This window comes from Monodon monoceros, unplaced genomic scaffold (assembly GCF_005190385.1).
Source record: "Monodon monoceros isolate NGI ecotype Baffin Bay Population unplaced genomic scaffold, NGI_Narwhal_1 Super_Scaffold_15, whole genome shotgun sequence".
In the NCBI taxonomy this organism is placed as follows: domain Eukaryota; kingdom Metazoa; phylum Chordata; class Mammalia; order Artiodactyla; family Monodontidae; genus Monodon; species Monodon monoceros.
The window spans coordinates 60,754,454-60,780,139 of NW_021703771.1; the positions used below are offsets into that span (position 1 = coordinate 60,754,454).

The following is a 25,686-nucleotide window of genomic DNA, read 5'->3' on the forward strand; positions in this document are numbered from 1 at the left end:
AAAGGAAGAGAAGAAAGGCTCTGATTAGTTAGGCTAAATGATTAAAGTACACATAAAGAGCTAGATGCATTACAGAGTAATAAGTTAACAGGAAAAAAGATGACAGGAAGAGTAGAGGTGCTATGACAACTTCTAGAGCACCTATGCCTTTATAAAGAAAAAGAAATTCTAAAAAGTCAGAAGGGACATAGTTGGTCTTCAGAGACTAAGAGGAGGCATAAAGCAGGTTCACAAAACAGCTCAGGAGACGATAAGTTATTAAAGACAAGGCACACTGATAGAAATTTTAATTACTATATTAAACCTTTCAACTTGTGGAAAATGAGTTTTATGAATTATATTTATGCTGTACATAACTATATGTAACTGTACCCGCTTTTATGGCATAGTAAAATTTATCAAGGCATTTTAACCAACTGTTTATAGAGTAGGCTAAAATTTGAAGACAAATGCATTTTTAGGGAAATTAGTGAGAAAAGGTCTGGATCAAAGACACTGTCTCTCATGTACCACAATGTTCATTGCAGCACTACTTACAATCGCCAGGACATGAAAGCAACCTAACTGTCCATCAACAGATGAATGGATAAAGAAGATGTGGCACATATATACAATGGAATATTACTCAGCCATAAAAAGAAATGAAATTGAGTTATTTGTAGTGAGGTGGATGGACCCAGAGTCTGTCATACAGAGTGAAGTAAGTCAGAAAGAGAAAAACAAATACTGTATGCTAACACATATATATGGCATCTAAAAAAAAAAGGTTCTGAAGAACCTAGGGGCAGGACAGGAATAAAGATGCAGACGTAGAGAATGGACTTGAGGACACGGTGAGGGAGAAGGGTAAGCTGGGACGAAGTCAGAGAGTGGCATGGACATATATACACTACCAAACGTAAGATAGCTAGCTAGTGGGAAGCAGCCACATAGCACAGGGAGATCAGCTGGGTGCTTTGTGACCACCTAGAGGGGTGGGACAGGGAGGGTGGGAGGGAGACACACAAGAGGGAGGAAATATGGGGATATATGCATATGTATAGCTGATTCACTATGTTGTAAAGCAGAAACTAACACACCACTGTAAAGCAATTATACTCCAATAAAGACATTAAAAAAAAATATATATATATATATAAAGACTGTCTCTGCTGTAAAGAACATAGGAAATGTTTTTGTTATATGGTCGCAAAGAAGAAATTTTTCAGCAAATGAGACAGAAGATGCAGCTCTTATGTGGAATCCTACAGGAATTTGAACTCTAAATCACTTTGCAGTTCCATCAGAAGTTTGAATTACATGTATTTGGTTTATTTACAGTAGATAAAGTACTGTATGAAGGGAAGTCTATGCATAACACGTCAGTGTTTCTAATATTCAAGATTTTCCTGGGAATATAAAATTAACTGCTGTCTTCCTTCAGAAGTTTTAGATTTTCATTATTGACTAAATTACCATTTGAGTCAATTCAGATTAATTGCATGCTGCAAAGAATATTGGAAAACCATAGTTTTCAGAATTTTCTTCAAACTGTTTAAAGTCAAATGATGGAATCAAAATTTTAAATTCCATTCGTAAGTTAAGAAATTATTTTATATACCTTTAAAGTTCACATACAGTTATCTTTCTAAAGGGTACATAATATAACAGTCTCCTGGAACATGCTTGTCCTAGAATGACAATAACATTTACTTAACATTTTTAAATACCCAAATAATGAAAATCAAATTATTTTTAAAAATTCACCTGTTGATGGTGAAATACAATAATCATCCTCTACAGACTGGCCATAGAGATCATCATCTTCAAAATCTAAAATAAAAATACAAGAGATAAATTCACTTACAAGTTCTTTTTATATTCTTAGTTATTAATGAGGAAACATCTGAATTCTCTCCAAAATAAATTAAATTAAATTAATTAAATTGTTCATCTAAATTAAAGGGACTTAGAATGTCCACTTTTCAAAAAAAAATTCTAAAAATTCTACCCAAAGTAGGTATTTACCGACTTTCTATATTTATAAAGACATACATGTTTTTAGACTTTTAAGCTAATTGAGTTTTAAGAAGTTTTTCCAAGTTTTCACTTCGTGTGATCAAAGAATAATCCCATACACCATGTACTTGAATTGTCCTTCCAGTATTGACAAAAATCTGAAATAAGCCTTCCATCCATTTTTTCACCAGATGCCTGCTCTAACCAAAACATTTATTTTCCATACAACTGACTAGCGCAGGGTATACAATCAGACCATGAAGGCAGTTTTTCTTCATGTAAAGCTAGGTAATGCACAAAACCCACCTTATCCTAAACTCCCCTCTGCTCTAGCTAATTGGCCTTTTTTCAAACTGACTACAATATGCTCTTTGCCCAGATTTTCCTACCGCTGTTTCCTTCTCCTAGTTAAGGTTCCAGCTCAAATGTCATCTATTTCAGAAGTCTTCCCTGACCACTCTGGGTAAAGCAGCAAGCCCTGCCTGCCACTTTTATTCTCTAGCACACTCCTCTAACTGAATGTCTTCAAAGCACCGTACCTGGTTCACTCCATGGACTATAAGCTCCTTCAGGGCAAGACTGTCTAGACAACTACTGACACATGCTTGGCATAAATTAATACTTGTTTTATTATAAATTAATGAATCAATCTATAAAAACCCACAAAGAACATAAACATGTTTACATAAGTGTATTTATTCATTCAACAAATACTAACACTATGCCAGGGGCTATCAGAGACATTTGGGGTACAAGACTGAGTGGCAGGCACATTCCCAGATCTCTACAAACCTAAAATCTAACAAGGGAAGACAGATGAGAAAATGAGCAATTATAAAACAATATTACGAGTGTTTGAGACATAAGAATACAGAATGATCTGGGAACACACATAGGAACAACAAAAACAGAATTGGGAGTGGGGTGGCTAGGGAAAGATCCCCAGGAATATCATATTTTAAACCAATTCCAAAGGATAGTTAGCTAATTTCTGAGGGTATTCATGTAGCAGCAGCAGGAACAGCATGTTCAAAGGCTGAGACCAAATATTTATGGCAAAGAAAAATTACATAAATGCTACTATTGGATGAAAATGTGTAAATTTTTACACATTCAATAAATTATTAGATCACAATACCGACTTAATAAAAAAATATTAGCAAATAAATGAGAAGCCATTCACAAAAAAATATATTTGGATATTAAAGACAAGAATCTTTTTATACTGGGTCAGTTTTTCAGTACTGAAATGAACCCTAAAAGTGTTAGAGTATCAGAAGATAAAAAGAATTCTTTCCTGGGATTTTTGTCAAGTGGTTCTTTTCCTCAACAATATTTTAGAGTATTTGCTGCACATAAAGCATTGTACTGGCTAATGGAGTAAATATAAAAATAAAGTATGGGCTTTGCCTTCCTGGGACTTTATTAATTGGTAGGTGAGGCAGTCTTGTAAACTACTACCCATACTACAGAGAAGAACACAATGAAAGTTAAGGAGAGGAACCAATAGATTTTGGAGCATAAAAATCTCTGTAATGAAAAAAAAAAATCTCTGTAGTGAAGTTATATTACTTTTGAGAATTTTTAAATTATTATCTGAGAGAAGGGAAAGCTTAACTGAGAAGAGAAAAAAACTGGACACTTAAAATAAGTAGAACTTTCACAAGCAAGAAAATGGGATGGACCTCCAATGCTATAGGAACAGCTTGGTTATGATGTCATCAACTGTTCCAAAGAAATCTGAAAACCTGATGTGGGGTGGCTAAGGTGAGAAGATACTTAGCACTCACTCCCTCAAGCCAAGCACCTCTCCTTCAGGATGCCTTCCTTCACATACGAGTTCTGCTTAAAGTCCTCCGACTCATTCTGAACAGTTGTTCTCCCCTAAGTAGCTCCCATAGCACTTCATAATCATCCGTTATTTGTGTATCTCCCTCTTTAAACTCCCTCAAACATCTTTCTGTTGGTCCCCAAAGCTCAAACAGTACTCCAAGCACTCAATGTTGATTGAGGACATGATAAATATCTATTAAAGAAATGCCTAAGTAGTAATTAGACCTATTCGTGTCTTTTACAGCATATTTGCAAAAATATCTCCCAGGCTAAAGTCATTTCTCAGGTAACAGTGGTCCACAGGCAATACTTAACATCCACTGCAATACTGAAAAAGAATTCCATTCTGAAGTGACCACCAGGAACCTAACACGTGCCAGGCTAACTGGATCACTGCCTTCAAATGCAGCAAAGGGTATTAGCTGCCCTCCGCTATGATTAGAGCATACTGATGTTCTAGAATAATCTGCTGGGAATGCTAATAACCACCACCAATATACTAAGCACACTGCATGCCCTGTACTCAACAAAGTGATAGATCTTTATTCATTTGCACTCCTTCATACTTGTTTACAGTTTTAGTTTGTGTGATGCTTGGTGATGCCTACAAGTATCCACTGTATAGAAATTAAACTTCTGGACAACATTCATATTTTTTTATTTCACTTTTAAAATCAGTAAGTCCTTTTAGAAGCCCCCTTTCTTTTAATACTACTTTTTTTCCCGAAAAGTACATTTATATTCAGCATGACCAACCAAGAACTGAGTACACACCTCAAGATCATCTGATCAAGTTACCCTTTGGGTCTTTTTAATATGTATTTTTTTCTACCATCTCCTAAGTTTCCAATTTAACTTGAAAAGCATAGAAAATAAGTTAGTCAGCTAATTCAAGCCAGGTTCTGCACTAAGTGTGTAGGAACAAACACACAAGATTTACCCTTTAAATCTAACAGTTACAGCAGAACAGCTGAATGTAAGCATTAGGTTAATCCTTGTTTTACAAATAAGAAAGTTTCATGGGCCTGTTTGAAAGGAGGGTCGGGGAGAGAAGCTCGAAGTAGGAAAGTGTGTAGCCGACCTGGGGGGAAACAATGGGAGAGGTAATAATGCTTACGTGGGTAACTATCACCGGATCCCAACCTTTTCAAGAGTCCTTCCCATATGAGGCCCTGCAACATCTCCCCTACCCTAAATAAAACCAATCCCAGAAGGGAAAAAACACGACTTAAAACAACGCCATTCGGTGGAGCTCAGGCGTCCTGTAATTTTCTCCAAATGAGCCTCCTCTGAACGCCAGCCTGGCACCACTGACGAGAAACTAACATATGGAAGTGAGTGCCAACCGGCTGCTATCCCGGCTGGAACGATAAAAATGACGGCCCGGCATAACCCTGCCACCTACCTTCATCGTAGTTATAGCCTCGGACATTCCGATGCCTGGCCATGACGGCGGAGAGGGCGTTCGCCACAGCCGCTTACAAACTACCAGCTCAAATACTGACAAGGCGCCAACTGCGGCCTGCCGATTACCTATACGCCATCTTGGCTTCCGGCAGGCCTCAGCGCTGAGCGCCTGCGCACGCACGACGTCTTATCTGAGTACGGCAACCTCTCAGGGTCATTCGCCTCTCTGAGAACGCATGCGCACTCATGCTCACGGGAGGGGTGCGTTTCGGCGAGGCCGCGCCCACAGATTAAATTGACTGAAGGGGCTTTCGTCGGAGACTGAATTACACCTTTTATAATTTGTTAGTTTGGACTTAATATTTCGAGTCGGGATCCTTGACCTACGCCGGCGTTCCAGATTATTTTCCAAATTTGGTTTCTGATAATCTAGTGAAAAAGCTGACTGTGTGCTCAGTAAGAGCACGAACCTTGTCTCATCCAGCTTTCATCTTTGCGGCCTATTTAGGCGCTAATGGGCATTAACAAACTTGTATACGTTTGGTATAAGAATTAGTCCAAGTTTTAAAGGCGAAAAAAAGACTCTTCATAAACGGGTATATTTTCATTGAGAACCTGGCTACAATAGGTCACCATGCATTTGTGTATGCAATTCGTGGTTTCATGTATGTGCTCCATCCCGCATTAAGACCTCTAGTAAACACCTGTCTGCCCTTAGCCATGTAAATGATTATCATCAGATCATAGAGGATTCAGTGAACATTCATTCAACACAGTAACATGCTAAGATTACTAAATATAGCTTCTTAGATACTGGCCTTAAATGGTGATGAATGTTGTTAATGAATAAATCTATAACCTATTATTAAGCGTCACTTCTTAGGTCACAAAGTGAATGATGCTATGTAAAAAAATCAACCTCCTCATTTTACCGAAGAAACTACACTTTAGTTTTACTTTTATATTTTTGAAGTGGTGATATATCAAATTCTAGAAACAAAAGCTTACTTAGCTTTTTATTATCCATAATGGAAAAAAATAATGATACAAATTCAACTCATATTTGTAAGTGGCTTGAATGGTAACTTACACATGTGTTTGAATGTGTCTAACCACCAAATGTTTGATTTTAACTATCATTGCTGTTCAATGTAACTCCAAGACAAAATTTTACACAAAAATAGTTGCTAATTTCATATGGCTTAAGTGTTTACACTTTTAGGTAATGTTTATGTTGTAGCCCGTTTCTTCGTCTGTAAAATGGAGATAGTAACAGTATGTAACGTACAGAGTTGTGAATAATTATCCTTGTAGAAGGATTTCACACAGACAAGACAAAGGTTTGGGCTATGGGTTGTAAATTGTGACTAGCAAAAGTATTCTGGGGGCAAGGGAAGGGCAGCAAAACTAGTGGAAGATAAGGGATGTTTCAGTAAGTTTGTACAAACCCATTTCAGCATCAATTCCTAGTTTCTGTTGATAAGGATGGTATCTTATCTGTCTTCTGGTATAGGAAGGACAGTTTTCTCACAGGAAATTTTATGACCTGCTTTTAGGTGGAAAGGAAAAGGCCTGAGAGCCCTTCTTGATGTTTCTCAAGTTACTTCAATTCAAAATAATCAATATACCAAAGCATATTTTAGGGTGACATGCCCTGAACTCCTTCAGTACTCAGTAAATTCTAGTTCTCTACCCCACTAATTGGAAAGCTTTATGTTTGTTTCTCTAGCGCCCTAATGTCTGGCACTTTGAATGTTTGCTAAATAAATTAATGAATTGAAAAGATAGATATATATAATAGATATAATATCTTGCTATGAGATAGTTAACAAATACCACAAACAACTATACAACTAATTCATTTTAATATCAATTTTTAAAAAAAATTATAAGTGAAAGTAGCATAACTGCCTTATAAAGTTTTTAACACCTTTATTGAAGAATCATTGACAAGGAATAAACTGCACATATTTAAAATATACAATTTGATGAGCTTTGACATATATATTCACCAGCGAAACCATCAACCCAACCGAGATAATGAACTTATCCAAATTTGCAAAATTTCCTCAAGTATCTTTATTATCTCTCCCTCCTGCACCTCGCTGCCTCCTCACCCTGGCCTTAGGCAAAAACTGATCACCTTTCTGTCGCTATAGATATAGGATGTATTTTATAAAATGTTATATAGAGGAAGTCATATAATATGTATTATTTTCTTCTCTGGCTTCATTCACTCAGCATAGTAATTTTGAGATTCATCCATATAGGTGCTTGAATCATGTACCACTCTTTGTATGGACATAAACTTATTTATCCTGGGTCAATACCTAGGAGCAGAATGGTTGGATTATCAATATGATGTTATCTTTAGTTTTTTTTTTTTGTTTTTTTGGGTTTTTTTTTGCGGCACGCGGGCCTCTCACTGTTGTGGTCTCTCCCATTGCGGAGCACAGGCTCCGGACGCGCAGGCTCAGCGGCCATGGCTCACGGGCCCAGCCGCTCCGCGGCATGTGGGATCTTCCTGGACCGGGGCACGAACCCGTGTTCCCTGCATTGGCAGGCGGACTCTCAACCACTGTGCCACCAGAGAAACCCCTATCTTTAGTTTTTTGAGAAACTGCCAAACTGTTTTCCAAAGTGGTTGCAATATTTTACATTCCTACCAGCAACATAGTTCCATTTTCTTCACAACCTTGCCAGCAGTTGGTATGGTCTAAAGATATTATGTGTGTTTGACATTTCTGTATCCTCTTTGGTAAAGTGTCTGTTTGAATCTTTTTTCAGTTTTTAATGTCAATATTAATCTTACTTTGGAGAGTTCTTTTTATATTCTGGATACAATATCTTTGATATATAATTTGGACATACCTCTTTCAATTTGTAACTGGCCTTTTCATTCTCTTAATAGTGTCTTTCAAATAGGAGAAGTTAGTTTTGAGGAAGTTCAATTTATCAATTTTTTTTAATAATGGATTGTGCTATTGATTTCATACATAAGAAACCTTTGCTTAACCCAAGGTTACAAAAAATTTCTCCTATTTTTAAATAAGTGTTATAGTGTTAGGTTCTACATTTAGATTTATGATCTGTTTTCAGTTGATTTTTGTATATAATGTAAGGTTTGGATCAAAGATTGTTTTTTTATATGTATTTTCAATGGTTCCAGCACCATTGTTGAAAAGAAGGTCCTTTCTCCACTGAATTACATCTGCATATTTATCAAAAATCTGTTATTCATATATGTGTGGTCTATTTCTGGACTCTCCATTATGGTCCATTGATCTACTGATCTTTTGATCTAGCTTGACACCAATACCATGCTGTCATGATTATTGTAGCTTCAAAAATCTTAAAATCAGGTAATGTTAATCCTCCAAATTTCATCTTCTTTTTCAAAATTCTCTTAGCTATTTTAGGTCCCTGGCATTTCCATATGAATTTTAAAATGAGGTTATCAATTACTACAGATATTCTGGCTGGGACTCTAATATTTTGTTGAATCTATAGATCAATTTGGGGAAAATTGACATTTTAAACATGCAGTCTTTCAACACATGCACATCATATGTCTAATTTCTTTCAGTAATGCTTTCTGGTTTTCAATGACTTGTTTGCACAACTTTTGAAGATTTAATTCTAATTATTCCATAATATTTTTATTCTATTGTGAATAATATATTTTTAATATCAAGATAAATATATATAATTAAACTATTAAAATTAATAAGTTGTTTAGCACCATCAATACCCACAAAATATATATAAGAAAAAACAGTAGGAAAATAAAAATTAAAAATAAATTAGCTATATTAGCATAAAAAATATCAAATACCTAGGATGAATATAGGAAAAATGGGTAAGCCCTAAACTGAAACTAGAAAACATTGCTGAGAAAAATAAAATAACATTAAATGGAAAAATATACAATGTCCATGGATTGGAAGAGTCACTATTATTATGTTAAATGGAAGACAGGTCAATTCCTCCCAAGTTAATCTATATTTGATATTATCCTAGTCAAACCCTACAAGTTTTTTGATGGAAATTGACATATTCTGTAATAAAAATGGAGTTGCAAAGATCCTAGAATAGCCAAGACAATCTCAGAAAAGAATCAAGTTGGAGGACTTACACTATCACTAAGACTCGCTTTAATGCCATAGTAAGTACAACAGTGTGATACTGACAAAAGGATAGACAAATATACTATTGAAACACTGTGAAGAAAGAAGTCATCACATATGTGATCATCCAATTTACAACTGAGATACCACTGCAGTTTAGAAAGGAAGAGGATAGTCTTGTCAATAAGTTGTTTCATCACAACTGTAGAAAAATAAAACAAACATAAGAGAATATCTTTAGAGCATGAAGGGGGGCAAAGATTTTTAATCAGGGCACAGAAAGCACTAACCATAAAAGAAAAGATTCATAAAGTGAACTTTATTAAAATTAAGAACTTCTGTTCATCAAAAGACAACATTCACAAAGTAAAAAGGCAAGTTGCAGCCTAGGAGAAAATACTTGCAGCAAATATATCTCACAAAGAACTCATATCTATACTATACAAAGAAGCCTATGCACCCCCCCTCAAAACCCCAACAATTTAAAAATGAGTAGGAGTCCCAAAGAGGCACTTCACAAAAAAATAATATCTGTAATGGGCATTGAGCATCCTCAACGTCATCCATCATCAAAAAATGCAAATAAAATCATAATGGGTGTACCCCTACCAGAATGACTAAAATTAGAAGCACTGACAATAGTAAGGGTTGGCGAGGATGTGGAGCAGTTGGAAGTCTCATAGCTAGTGCATGTGCAAATTGGTATAACCACTTTGAAAACTTTTGGCAGCATTGCCAAATACTAAACATTTGTATGCCTTGTGACCCAGAAATGCCACATCTCAGTACAGACTCCACAAAAATCAGTGCTTGTGTACAAGAATGTTTATAACAATTTTATTCATAATAGCCCCAAAATGTAAACAAACCAAATGTTTTCAACAGTAGACTAGATTAATGAAATGTGGCATATCCATTTAGTAGGAAAATACACAGCACTGAAAAACAGCAAGGGAGGTTTTATACATATGTAAAATTTTATTGTGCTGTATATTTAAGATATCTGCACCTTTCAGTACATAAGTTATACCTCTATAAAAAAAACTAAATAAAAAGAAAAATGGGGGAAAAATCCTTGGTATATTCAAGCCTATCTTTGATATAGAATAAGAGACTATATATACCATACAGTTTTCAAATGTTTCCTTTATACCCTCTTAGTGTCCAATTTTTAAGATATATATAAAAACTAAGAACTTTGATATATCTGAGTTAGAATTCATTTGGTAATATATCAATATTTCCCAGAGTGCAGTTTGTTTTCTGTTTTCTATTCTAAACCAATCAATTTAGACTGAAATTTACAATTTTCTATTGTTGCTGAAACAACACTACTTTGGCACCTACTTAAATACTCATAGGAATTTTGGAAAATACATTATGGTGACTTCTGTACTCCATACTTCTTAAAAAGAAATAAAGGAATTGCTCTTACTCATTAAGAGAGGAAGAGTTGGAAGAGAGGGAGAATCATTGTAATTGTGACAGTAGACACAGCATATGAGAAAAGTCTAGAGTTTTCTAATTAAATGCCTAAGAAAGTATGGCCTATAGTCCAAAATGTAAAACAACATATGTAGGTAGAGGATTCTTTTGGGGTCCTTTGCAGTTCTGTGATTATGATTACACATTAATAATGCACATCTATTCATCTTTATTATTACCAAATATCTGTAAAACTATAAACAGGTGACAATTTTCCTACTGACCTTCTAAATTAGTTACATAACCCTCTGTCTGACCTAATGATATTCTTACCCTCCTCTATGGAACTTCCCCTATCTTCGTGTATTATTCATTTTTTTCTTTTCTTTCCTTTTTTCTTTCATTTATTTTCTTTCTTACTTTCTTCCTCTCTCTCTCTCTCTCTTTTTTTTTTTTTTTTTTTGCAGTACGTGGGCTCCTCACCATTGCGGCCTCTCCCGCCGCGGAGCACAGGCTCCGGACGCACAGGCTCAGCGGCCACAGCCCACGGGCCCAGCCGCTCCGCGGCACGCGGGATCCTCCCAGACCAGGGCACGAACCCGCGTCCCCCACATCGGCAGGCGGACTCCCAACCACTGCGCCACCAGGGAAGCCCCCTCTCTTTTTTTTAAACATGCACATAGATGAGTGAAAACTGGCAAGATCCAGTGAATAGGTGCTACATCAAGATAAAGCTTTTCCCCCAAAGGGCTTGAGGCCATCCAGGGATTCCTTGTTTGACAGAAGCATTGACAGCATAACTAAACAAACAAGAAGGTGTTCAGGGAAGCTGAAAGAGATCTTCAAAGAAATTCAGTGGGTGATTTTAAAATTTCTGTGTGGTATTATAGAGCTTAATGCAGAACATATCAAAACTTTGAAAAGGCAATGGTGGGGTCCTGAACTTCATAAGGCAGAATGATTCTCTACAAGAACAAAATAGAAGTCAAAGTGTCCTACATTTAGATGTGAACTACACTCATTGGGGAATACCAGCAAAACAATAATGCGAGGGCAAAACCTTCCTACACAGGTAAGTTCTTTCAACCACCAATCCTGGGCTGTCTAACTGTCAAGCACTTTGTCATAAAATATGACAGTAAATATGGTTCAGGAATTTTTTATAAGATTCATTTTTTCAAGTTCATGTTGTTCTAAGTGTTCTAAAAATAACTAATCCTCCAGTTTAAAATCTTTCAATGGAGCCACATTACTTACAAAGTAAGTTTAAATCCTTAGAAAGGCATTGGCATCCTTTGTAATTTCACTGCTGCCTGGTTTCACACATCACCTGCCATCACTCCTCCACCCTACCTGAGTCAATCTACACCATAGTTCTTGCTTTTAGTGTTTCATGCTCTTCCTGCCCCAGGACATTTGCAGATGCTACCCTTTCTGCCTAGAATGCCCTTCAATCTTCATGCCCTCTTATATTACTCAGGAGAAGCCCAGTAGCATCACACATTCTGTGATGCCTTCCTTGACTCTCACAGAATAAGCACCCCTACTCTGGACACTCAAAGTACCTGCTGGTAGTCTCTGTTATAACACATATAAATAATATTCTAATTGACTATGTTAGTATCTATCCATCTCCCCAGCTAGATATAAATTCCTTAAAAGCAGGACATCCTTGGGCTTCCCCGGTGGTGCAGTGGTTGGGAGTCCGCCTGCCAATGCAGGGGACACGGGTTCGTGCCCCGGTCTGGGAAGATCCCACATGCCGCGGAGCGGCTGGGCCCGTGAGCCATGACCACTGAGCCTGCGCATCCGGAGCCTGTGCTCCGCAACGGGAGAGGCCACAGCAGTGAGAGGCCCGCGTACCGCAACAGAACAAAACAAAAACAAACAAACAAAAAAAAAGCAGGACATCCTTTAGCTTATTTTGTATCTCCAGCATTCAATATAGTGACTAGTACAAAACTGGAATAAATAAAATACATTTTGTTGAATGATTGTTGAGTAAATTTATAACTTATAAAATAAATATGTTTGTAAGGTAGAAGAATTTCATAACTTTGGAGACATCAATATCAATAGGATTCTGGAAAAAGAAACTTTTTGCAAGGAATGAGAGAGAGTGAACAATACGGAAATATAGGCTGTGAGTAGAAATTTCTAGATTACAAGTTTCTTTTATATATACCCAAAAGAAACAAAACACATGTTCACACAAAATGTTGCAGACAGATGTTCACTGCAACATTATCCATGATAGTCAAAAGGCAGGATCAACTGAAATATCCATTAACTGATGAATGGGTTATTTTTTTAAGTGTTAATTCCACACAGTAGAATATTATCGGACAATAAAAAGGAATGAAATACTGATAATATGCTACAACATGGATGAATCTTGAAAACATTACATTAAGTGAAAGAAGTCAGTAAGAAAACATATATTGCATGATTGCATTTATAAGAAATGTCCAGCAAAGGCAAATTCGTAGAGAAAGAAAATAGGTTAATGACTACATAGGGCTAGGGAAGTTAGGGGTAAATGGGGAGTGACTGCTTATGGGCAGGGTGTTTCTTTTGGGAGTAATGGACTTGTTCTAAAATTGATTGTGGTGATGGCTACACATCTCTGAAAATATACATAAAAAACGCTTTAAAAATTGTACACTTTAAATGGGTGAAATGTATGATATGTTAATTATATATCAATAAAGCTGGGTTTTTTTGAAGAGTCTCAGTGAAATTCAATCTCTTTCAGATAAATATTTAGTCAATTTGAAGATCAAATTTTCATCCTTGAAATTGAGGAACATGGGTGCAGTGAGAAGCTTCTTCAAATTCTCAGCTGAGAAGGAGAAATATCTAGCACAGTGGCAACTTACTACAGTGGTTAAGAGCTACCTGAGTGAAAAGCCTTGTTCTTCCATTTACCAGCTATGCAATCTTGGGTCAATTGCTCATCCTCTGATGCCTTATTTACCATGCTGTAAGACGGTGGATAAAAACTGAACAGCCTTAAAGGACAGTGAGGATTTAAATATAACATCTCCTGTTATATAGAAAGCATTCCAACAATTCTCCTTAGGCCCCATTGACTTCCGTTGCAGTGGACGAAGCCCATCTTGTCTTTGAATGTTATGTCAGTCCCCACTGAGATGGGATTGGTCTGGTTTCGTGCCTTGGTGCTGACATCCATCACACTGACACCCTTGAACTTTACCACTACCTCCAGTGGTAGTGCCCCCATGAGGCCTTCACAACATTACTTCAGGCCTCTTGGCCCATCAGAATGTTTAGTACTTTCTTGCCCCTTGGCAGGGCTGATCATTCTCAAATGTTTTCTCAGCTCTGTGCTGTAGCAAGACAACTTCAAAACTTTTTTTTAATATAAGTTTATTCCACAGTGATCATTCCCTTAGCACTAAAACATATTTTCTATGGAATTATTTTGTACTTATATTTGATGGTTAATATGTGTACTTTATTGCCTTTATGACGGAATGATGCTTTGAATTATACCTGTAGAATTCTACCATGACACATAAATGCATTTGGAAGATGCATGTTGAAAGAATGTTGAAAATGCCAACAAATCATAATTTAAAGTAAGTCATCAAGAAATCTGAACTCACCAAACTATAAACTCATATTTATATTTCATGATGCCAAGCACATAATAGATTTTAAAAAAATATTTGTTGAAAATTTTATACAAATAGAAAGATTGAATTATCTTTCTATTCTCTCTACAGGAAATATTACAAAATTATTGTCATGGGAAGAGGTAATCAAATTATATGCAAATAAAGATATAGGAAAAAGTATTATAGAAGTGTGATAGGCAATTCATAGATGTATTGTTATTTTTAAGGATTTTATGATGGTGGTGGTATTTGTCAGCTTTTTAAATACATTTATAATCTTTTGAGATTCTTTTTTTCAATCTAAATATGTACCTACTTTTCAAAATAATTTTATAATTATTTCACGTTTCTCTTCCTAAAGAAGAACTCCAAAACTGAATAAGCTACAAACCCCACCAAACCTGAATCTACTTTGATAAGCAAAGTCAAGGATAAATAAGCTGAATTAATGGGCTAACTTCCTCCATTTTACTCCTCTCCTTCAAGCATCGATCAGAAGTTGCACCTTAAAAGTCTACAGTTTCTTAGACAAGGAATAATGTAGAGCAGTGGTGAAGATACCAAATAAGAAAAGAAGGATCATGTGGTCTGATTGTTGCATTGTCTGAAAAAGCATGAGCAAGGGAAACGTGTTAGTTCTGACTGGAAATTTGAAGAACAGTGGATAAGAAAGATAGTTGGGTGGAAATACTTCAGTGAGAAGATGAAATACTTATTTGTCCATTCTGGTCTCGATTCAGGCTTGCCGGAAATACGTTGTTAGTGCACACATAACTTCTTCTTGGATCTACAGCTTGTCCATTTCTTTGTGTCCTCTTGAATGCTGCCTGTGTTATGTTTAGTTTAGGGACGTATACAGCACCTTAGCCATGGGAAAGAGGTGTATCCATGGTACAAAATGCTGCAAGGCACCAGCAGAATATTAATAACACATCAAAGGGCAAAGCACTTTTAAATCCCAAGGGAAAATTCAAAGCAAAGAAAATTTACAAATTAAATTTAAAGGAGAAAAAAAGCATACACATAAAAGGTAGGGTTTGAAAAGGTAAAATAGGGTCTCATTAGAAGTCATTTAGAACAGTGAACTGTTTGAGGAATTTCCCTCCCTTGCCTTGTCATGCTCTGTTTTCTTTGAAAAGGCAGAGATGAGGTATGGTGCCAATGCGTTGTCTAGGAACCTAAATCTGGAAAAACTCTGAGAAGACAAGAGTAAAATAATTTAAATCAAAACCATTTAAGCCACTTGGGATAGTTCTTAGAATTTCTTAAGAGGAACGTTGGAAAATGGGAAAAGCAGAAGGGAAGCATTTTTTTCTTTCTCATCTCAATATGTGTATAAGTCTGGAGGTGTTGGTCATCTTGGCAAATTGGGGTATGGGACAGTCACACAACACTGTTGCCTATATATTAGACCACTGATTTTGCACACTATCCCATAAAATCTGTTAGCAGTTTTGAAAACATCACACTGAGAAGAGGCCACTTGATACTGATTAACTTTTTATGACCAAAGGTAATTTAGGAGCTTGGCTCCTAATTTTTACTTGAACCAGGAAAATTTTCAATGTAATTAGTCATTTTCTGCTTAGTTTTCTCATTTCTGCTTAGAATACTGATTTGTGATTCTAGGGGTATGATTTAAATAAGCAAGAGTTTCTTTGACTATGGTTGAAATGTACATAATCACATTGATATGACTAGAAGGTTTATAGCCATGTTTGCATTAGATAAATAATTGAATAGACATTAATCCTTTTCAAGTAGAACATTGAGCAATTACTCCTAATGGTTTTCCATCACAATTGCGGTAGATTATACTTTCCTAAAATGTTTGCACCAGTATGTTCCGTCCAACATATTTTCCTTACCTTGTAATGCTGGCACTCTTCCATTGAGAGATAGGGGGCTATATATCCCCTCTTAAAACTGGGTAGACCAGTGCCTACAGTGGAAGCAACGTTATGCGTCTTCTACGCTGCCATAAGAGGTGATGCAGCTTCCACCTAATCCTCTTGGGATGCTCATTCTTGGAACTTAGCCACTTAGTATTGTAAAGACACCAACTAGCCACATGGGAAGACCATGTGTCAGTGTTTCAGCGTCAGCCTTAGCTGAGGTCCCAGATGACAGCCACCATCTACAATGACGAGGCTTCAGATGATCCCAGGCCCCAGCCTTCCAGATGCCTCAGCTGATGCTGAGTGGAAGAGAGAAAACCTGTCCTCACCAACCCTACTCGTATTGCAGATTTATGAGCAAAAATAAATGGTGTCTTTGTTTTAAACCTATAAGTTTTGGGGTGATTTGATATGTAGCAACAGATAACCAGAATAATTATCAACCCAAAAATATTTCAAGGGGAGATAGCAATAAATACTGCCGTGTTTTAATAAAGACTTCACATACCTACAGACTGATAATTCATAAAAATATTAACTATAGTTAAAGTTAATGTTCAACACTATTGATTATGATCATTTGTATGACAAAGAATAAAAGTTTAAACAGTCTGTTTTAAGTGAGGCTTTGGTATTGTGGTAGGTTTGTTTTTTTTTTTTTTTTTGGTTACTAGCCACAATTCTGAAAACTGCCTCCTAGGTATTCCATGAATAATCACAAAAGATCTTTTTATTCCATTCCATTGATATTTTATACTAAAATAACTCAGGAAGGCTAGTGTAACAAGGACTTGATTTTCTAATTTAAAAATTTATGTTATGAAATTCTGTAGTCTCTACTCTTTAACATGTTGCCCAACACATTAATTTCCTGAAAAGTATTAAGGAACAAATATTTTATTCAAAGGTTTATGCTTTTTTTAAAAACCACAACTCAACAAAGAAACGTTTGATAAAATGTCCCCTTCCCAAGTAATTTAATATGGGTCATTTATGATTTTTTAAAAAAATATTATTACAATGTTATTACGTTTTAATTGTGCTGATAATTGATTCAAACTTATCTCAAGGACTTTTTGTTCCTTAAGTCATTTTTTGAATAGTGAAAGAGAAAGAGAGCAAGAAATTAAGCAAGTGACCACTACCCATGTCACTAAAATAGTCTTAATCAATTTCAATAAGTACACAACATTCTCTATAAGAATGTTTTTAAAACTTTAGTAAAACACTTAAGAATTAATTGTTCCCTAGCAGGCATTTAATTTTATTTTATTTTTAATTAATTAATTTATTTTTGGCTGCGTTGGGTCTTCGTTGCTGTGTGGGCTTTCTCTAGTTGCGGCGAGCGGAGGCTACTCTTTGTTGCGGTGCACAGGCTTCTCATTGTGGTGGCTTCTCTTGTTGTGGAGCACGGGCTCTAGGCGTGTGGGCTTCAGTGGTTGTAGCACACGGGCTCAGTAGTTGTGGCTCGCGGGTTCTAGAGCTCAGGCTCAGTAGTTGTGGCACACGGGCTTAGTTGCTCCATGGCATGTGGGATCCTCCTGGACCAGGACTTGAACCCATGTCCCCTGCATTGGCAGGGGGATTCCCAACCACTGTGCCACCAGGGAAGTCCAGTCAGGCGTTTTAGACCTGGCAAAAGGTGAGACAATGCTTTTCCCACACTCAGAACATATTAATGTACATACATTTGTTTTAATGTGCTGGTAAGTATAGGTAAGTCATAACCACTGATAGTCAATGAGGAAAAAAAAGAGAAAACAATAAAAAGTTTAAGAGGAAAATGATATTGGAAATTAGGATTCTTTTTTAAAAATCACAATTTGGCCAACAAGTCCAACAGGAAGAGCCAAACAGACTGGCCTTTATATTGGCCCCTCTTTCTTCTTCTCAGCTCTGGACCCAGGGCTGATGTAAGAAAATGAATACCACACTCTAGAAAAAAATGATTGAATAGCTTGGAACTAATTAGTCTAGAGAAGAGAAGACCAAAGGAAGTTACAACAGCTATTATGAAGTATATTAAGAACTTCCCTATAGGTAATGGAATCAATTGATTTTGTGTTGCCCTAGAAGGGTGGGCTTTACAAGGACGAAATTTCAGTTGACTACAAGGACAATTTAAACAAAGTTTTTCAGCAATGGAATGGAATGTCTTAAGAGATAGTTAATTTCCCATTATGGAGAACATCCTACCGAGAAAATTCTAGGATTATTTCTTCATTTGGTTAGAGATTGCACTAGTTGTCCTTTCAAAAGCTCATGCAACTCTGGTCTATGATTCAATTTTTAATCAAATAGTAAGCTAAGTCAAGAAATTATTTTAAGCAAATAATAGACTGAAAGAAAAGCATTGGGGAAGTAACAGAGGTATAAATGGGGAATTAGCAGAAAAAAAGAGAATGGAATAGGAAAAGACAAGATCAGTAAAGAAATTTAGACAGACATAATAAAGCATTCTAACTTCAGGACGATGGTTGGGACCTTGAACCAAAAATGCAACCAGAAGTTGACAGATTAACCAGAATAGGACGGGAACGATTCAGAAAGTCAATGTGATGCTTTAGAGGAGTTGATGACTGTTAAGACCCAGGGCCAAAGATAAGTCAGGCACTCAGTGACTTTGAAAATATAGCTGTTTAGGTGGGAAAAGCCCAGGAAGTGGGCTAAACCCATGACCATATATTTTTGCATAATATGTACCAAAGGGTTACATGGGGGGGAAGGAGGGAGGAAGGTGAGAAGTTGGGAGAAATGGATGGAAAAGGAGATGAGAGAAATTTGTGTGAAGGTAAGGGAGAGAACTTTCCAAAAGGCCTGCAGAACTTACACATAATGGTTTTATTTATCCGTCAAGCAAAGGGAATTATTTTCTGGAAAATAAGTAAAATCTAAGTCATTTACACACTTGTATTTGTTAAAGATTACACACTACTTCAGGAGGAAGGTGTGCTAATATCTCCACATCCTGGTCAAATTCCAAGTCAAATAATTTCATTTTCTCTACCTAAACTCTCTGCTGCTTATTTGAGGGAAGTCATGCTTCACTTCCTTAAAAGCTAATAAAACATGTCTGGAGTTGTTCACACCATTATACTATGTGGTAGAATGTGATTTTCAGATTTCTAAAAGTCCACAGATTCTTTATATCCCTCAAAAAAGATGCTTTAAATTTAGGTTGTTAATATTTTTCCCAACAATAACATTTTGGATCTTTATTTAGTAATATATATCTTTATTATGTTAGCAATATATGTTTACGGAACATCATGGTTAGGAATATAATTTAATATGATTATTTTTATATAGCAAGATGGCATCTTTCCTAAAATTACACGGTAGGAAGCAACTTCCAGCTTTTCTTATATTTTGCATGGTTCTCTTTGGAAGGCTCACCACAGAAATCCAAGCAAATATCAACTTCTGCTTGCTTCTTCACTCCACCTCTCAGTTGTCAGCCTTTCTGAATTCTCTTTTACATTAAGGCAAGACCTAACTTGGCTTGGTTATTGGAAAATCCTAGCATCATAGGAGGGTGCAAACTTGGCCCTAATCCAATAAACTTTCATGATAACACTCTTTCAGCTTCATTTTGGTTAATGAAAGATTACTCTGATAACCAGAAATAAAGGAACTACTTAACAATATGTCAGCTTACTATCTAGTTTGCTTCACATGTCTAAAGTGTAAAATTCTATCACCCATTGCTAGGATAAATGTCATATCTTGCAAAGACTAATCTTGTTCAACGGATGCACTTTTAAAATGTATAAATTTACTTGAAAACCAATCTGATAAGAAAAACATGCCTGCAGAAGGATGATTCAGTTGTATCCATGTACTTGTCACTCAGTACTCGCCCCCCCCAAAAAAATTATGTGATGGGGCTGGGTGGGTGTTAGAAGCATGCAAAGTCTTGATCATAGGAAAACATTAGCCACAAGATGAAAAGAAGAAACATTTATTTAAGTTCCAGGCAAAAAATTGTCTAATAAGTTTTTTCAGACTTTATTACATGAGTACAAAGAGACAAACTGTCATTTTGCCTGAAAAATTAGTAAATCTTTAGAAAGGTTTTATTTACTTTGGCCATTATCTTTATTTTAAAATTGAGATTAAACATTTTGCCCTGACTCATTCTCAAATGGTGTGCTTGAAGTTGGGACTATAATTCTTCTTTGCTTCAAACATTGTAGTCCATTTTGCATACTAGTAAGGAGGGAGAGCTCTCTTTTTTAAAAATTAATTAATTAACTATTTTGGCTGTGTTGGGTCTTCATTGCTGTGCGCAGGCTTTCTCTAGTTGTGGCGAGCGGGGGCTGCTCTTCGTTGCAGTACACGGGCTTCTCATTGCGGTGGCTTCTCTTGTTGCAGAGCATGGGCTCTAGGCATGCACACAGGCTCAGTAGTTGTAGCTCACAGGCTTTAGAGTGCAGGCTCAGTAGCTGTGGCACAGGGCTTAGCTGCTCAACAGCATGTGAGATCTTCCCAGACCAGGGCTTGAACGCGTGTCCTCTGCATTGGCAGGCGGATTCTTAACCACGGCACCACCAGCGAAGTCCAGGAGAGCTCTCTCGTAGAAAATGTGCTCTATCTCCCCTCTATTTCCCAGTTTCCCCTATTTTCTTGCCCCAGAGTCTTTACTTAGTTAGTTGTAAATACACTATAATTAATTTTATTTGTAGCAACCGTTGGTCAAGTCCAATAGCCAATAACTGAAAATGAGGGTGGTTTTCTATATATTCATTAATACTTTAATAGGGCACTTTACCTATGTCAAATTTCAAATGAGAAACTGATAGGGATAGAATAGGATAGTTATGCAGGTAGTTGTAGAAATCCCAGTAGGTGATTATAGATAGGGAAACCTAGGAAACTATGGGAGACCACTGTAAAACGATGATCGCTCAAGAAAGCTATCGGAACGTTGTGGAACGAAGCAGGCTTGCTTAACTATGAAGACATAAATAAAAGCATGAGACACGCTCCAGGTCATTAGGTGAAAGAAAAATGTTACCACTCTTCTACTGATTTGAATAAGCGCTATGACAGTCTGACGTCATAGGGTCAGACACTCTCCTGCCCAATACGAAGGAGGAGCTAGTGATGTAAGCCTGACGTCTACTCAGAGAAGGCGGTCTTTTCCCCTCCCCCACTTTCCTTTGATTATAAAATTTTAGCCCACTTCATCCTCGGGGCAGAGCCTCCTCGCCTGCCCGCTTGCATCTCTCACAAGCATCCTGTATTAATAAATCCACTTGCTTATCACTTTGCCTCTCGATGAATTCCTTCTGCGCTGAGACACAAAGAACCTGAGCCTCAGTAAGTCTAGTCACCAGGTGAGTGATTCTAATTAAAAGACCATGGGTTCAAGTCCCAATGTGCGGTACACGGTCTCAAAACTGTTCCTCTAAAATCTAATTAAACAAATCTAAGATAGGAACATTTTTAAAAGTTCACAAAGTCCAGCCCTAAAAAGCCACATTTTCCTAGTTATTTCAGCCAGCCCCTCCCTACCTCAGAAACAAGAGCTATGCATACATAGTCAAACAAGAGTATTATTATTGGACATATTGGTCAGGTTTCTGTACTATTCTCAGGGATGTAAAAAAAACTTTTTTTTTTTGGCTGCGCCACAGGGCATGTGGAATCTTAGTTCCCCTACCAGGGATTGAACCTGTGCCCGCTGCTTTGGAAGCACGGAATCTTAACCACTGGACCGCTAGGGAAGTCCCTAAATTTTTTTTTTAATTATAGTAAATTAGGATCTCTATCCTTACTTCATGAATGGATAATTAATTGCTCTTCACCTGACTTTTTCACTTGGCTTCTAACTTCAGGACGATGGTTGGGACCTTGAACCAAAAATGCAACCAGAAGTTGACAGATTAACCAGAATAGAACGGGAACGAATCAGAAAGTCAATGTGATGCTTTAGAGGAGTTGATGACTGTTAAGACCAGTGCCAAAGATAGGTCAGGCACTCAGTGACTTTGAAAATATAGCTATTTAGGTGGGAAAAGCCCAGGAAGTGGGCTAAACCCATGACCATATATTTTGGCATAATACATACCAAAGGGTTACATGGGGGGAAGGAGGGAGGAAGGTGAGAAGTTGACTACTTGACTTGACTTCACTTTACCATTTTACTATGACATGAGGTAGCAGGAATAAAAATTATCCTTCCTTCCTCGCCCCTCTTCCTCACCTCCTCCCTCCCTCCCTTCCTTCTTTCCTTCCTTCCTTCATTTCTTTCTTCCTCTAATTAAGAACTTAGGAATTTAAATAAAGCACTTGTTTTTTTTCACTTTTTAATATTTTTTGTTTGGTTGGTTATTGTGTGTTTGTGCTTATTTCTTTTATCTTTTTATTTTCTTTTTTGACTGTCTTTTTTTTCTTTTTCTTTTTCTTTTTTTTTTTTTTTGCCTGTGTCGGGTCTTAGTTGCAGCACATGGGATCTTTGTTGCAGCATGTAGAATCTTTTGTTGCAGCGCACAGGCTTCTCTCTAGTTGTGGAGTGCAGGTTTTTCTCTCCTCTAGTTGTGGCACACAGGCTCCAGAGCACGTGGGCTCTGTAGTTTGTGGCACACAGGCTCTCTAGTTGAAGCACGCGAGCCCAGTAACTGTAGCACACGGGCTCAGTTGCGGCATGTGGGATCTTAGTTCTCCGACCAGGAATCATACCCACATCCCCTGCATTGGAAGGTGGATTCTTTACCAATGGACCACCAGGGAAATCCCTATTTCTTTTGTCTAATTAGAAATTTGATTATATAGACCTGTGGAAAAACTCATGTTATTTTTATTTTTATCTTTATAGAATAACATCTCACCTCTCACATCTTTAAGAATTTTATTAGAAAAATTCACATACAAATAAATAGCTTTCTATTCCTATGTTCATTTAAAGTGCAAACATAAAAATTATAAGTGAATTAGATGCAAGGCTTTTTAAATTCCATTTTAAAGAACTGAGCAAATAATGATGATGTTTTACATTTGAGTGTTTTAGGTAAAGCCAAAGCATGACAACACCTGATTTCCTCTTTGAGGTCCTGAACCTCTACTGCTTTCATGAACCATCAAATGTTAGTATTGTCTCAAATTTTTCTACTATTGACTGAATATGAGTCAATGTATTATTTCTTTTTAGGGGTTGAGAACTTTATACTTTAAACTGGGCTTCCTAAAACCAGCATGCCTAAACCTGAAACTATTAAGTGCCTAGTCGTTGGGATCTTGGTCACCAGAAAAATCAGTGAGGTTCAATATTGGGAAAAGGGAAAACACATTCACTCAGACATTTTTCATTCATTTGGTGAACACCTACTATATGATAAGCCTTTCATTAGAAACCAGACATACAAACTGAAAAAGAAAAGATAATATAAAACTGTAGGAGAGTCCAATCTAGAGAAAGTAATACTGTCATTGAATCTGAACTATTCTCGACCTGGAATCCTCTTTCTCCATTCCCCTTTCTCTTGACTCCTCACTTGCTCCACATTCCTCCTTCATTCCATCCCACTTTACATCCCTTGTTCAACTCCTATTCCTCTTTCAGGGTTTCAACTCAAACCTTGCTCCTTGGACACAAGGAAGATCTTCTCTAACTCCATAGGCATAGGTACATGGGCTATAAACTAACAATTTTTTCCTTATAATAAAACCCAACAATTTTATTATACCACTTGCTTAATGTCTATCTTTGGACATTTAAAGCAGGGAACATCCTGATTTTTTTTTTTTTTTTTGCTACTATATCCTTAATACCCTGCACATTTCCAGGCTCATGGTAAGTGCTCAATAAATACTTTTAAATGAACAAATGAATGAAAAGATGCAGTTCAACATTTATAAAGAAAAAAAGTATTAATTTAACAAATAAGTTGAGTAAAATAAAAAAATAGTTTTTAAAGCAAAGATTAAAACATGATAAGGGCTTCTGTTGTGGTTCAGTGTTTAAGAATCCAGCTGCCAATGCAGGGAACACGGGTTCAAGCCCTGGTCCATGAAGATCCCACGTGCCGTGGAGCAACTAAGCCCATGCACCACAACTACTGAGCCCGAGTGTCACAACTACTGAAGCACGCATGCCTAGAGCCCATGCTCCTCAGCAAAAGAAGCCACCACAATGAGAAGCCTGCACACCAAAACGAAGAGTAGCCCCCACTCGCCGCAACTAGAGAAAGCACGCACGCAGCAACGAAGACCCAACACAGCCAAAAATAAAAAAGAAATAAAAATCCTTCAATTTTTTTAAAAAAAGATTAAAACATGATAGTACTGCGACTTCAGCACTATAACTTTCTGCTGTTCAGAGTCCATATGCACTTTCAAGTCTTTCAACAGAACGTTACACTAAGCTCTACAACTCCATCTTTATTACCTTCTGATTTCTAGTTCTAAATTATAGAACCATCAAATTATCTTGGAAAGTATGCACACATATTCACTTTTTTTTTTTTGCTAAATGAAAATTCTTAGTAATGAAATAAAAATGTACATCTCTGTATATGTATTCAAGACCAAAAAAAAAAATTAGTGTTTTATTAATGCTGTGGAATGCCTCTTTTCCTGGTGCCTAACATAATACATTGACTTCTAATGCTGTCAGAAGTCCAGTTGAGGTCACTAATATTCAAGAGCAATGATCAAAACTGTGTGTGCCGATTATAAAGGGTTTCAGCCCCAAACCCACCTTTTATACTTGGGTTTGTGTTACTGGGGCTGAGACTCTGCAAAGCACATTCCTCCTTTGCCATCTGAATCCCTGCTGGGCTCAACCAGCAGAAGATGTTAGAGGAAGGCAGGAAAGCTGGGGCTGAAGAAAGGGCTTGCCCCTTCCTGTCGGCTTCCTATTTCATTGGTGTTGTCTCAGCAAAGGTCTCTCATCCTGGCAGAGGCAATGATTCATCTCCTGTCAGCCTTGTGATGTCCCACACTGGTACAACCAGGGCCCAGTCAGGAAAACAAAAACAACGCCAAGTTAATGAAATGAAAGATCAAATACGTATTAGAAAACTGAAAAAGCAAAAGGGGGACACTGAGGTAAAACAGATAAGCAATCCCAGGGAGCAGCTGCCACCCAAAGGCTAAAAGAAAGAAGGAGGAGTTATCAGAACCTGGAAGCCTCGGACATCCCTGGTGGTCCAGTTGTTAAGACTCTGCGCTTCCAACGCAGGGGGCGCAGGTTCAATCCCTGCTCTGGGGACTAAGATACCACATGTCATGTGGTGCTGCCAAAAGATTTAAAAGAAAAAAAAGAACCTGGAAGCCTAGAGGAAGGACCCAGCAAAGCCTCTGAGGAGGAGCCATGGCTTGTTGGTACTGAAACCCCAGGAACTCAGAGGAAGA

The 25,686-nt window shown here is 37.1% G+C and overlaps 1 protein-coding gene across 4 annotated transcripts in view; it reads right to left on the minus strand.

The window, feature by feature from the left end:
- HBS1L (HBS1 like translational GTPase) overlaps positions 1–5,466 on the minus strand; it is an 81,822-nt gene extending 76,356 nt beyond the window's left edge. The window contains exons 1-2 of one of the 4 annotated variants that reach the window (XM_029223870.1): positions 5,237–5,428; positions 1,747–1,812 (exon numbers count right to left, since the gene is read on the minus strand). In XM_029223870.1, the coding sequence (XP_029079703.1) occupies positions 1,747–1,812; positions 5,237–5,279 (109 nt within the window). In that variant the 5' untranslated portion in view covers positions 5,280–5,428. Of the gene's footprint in view, positions 1–1,746; positions 1,813–5,236 lie in introns of all 4 variants that reach the window. The other 3 variants (XM_029223874.1, XM_029223872.1, XM_029223871.1) reach the window with 3 other exon arrangements.
- Between the last annotated feature and the right edge of the window lie 20,220 nt (positions 5,467–25,686).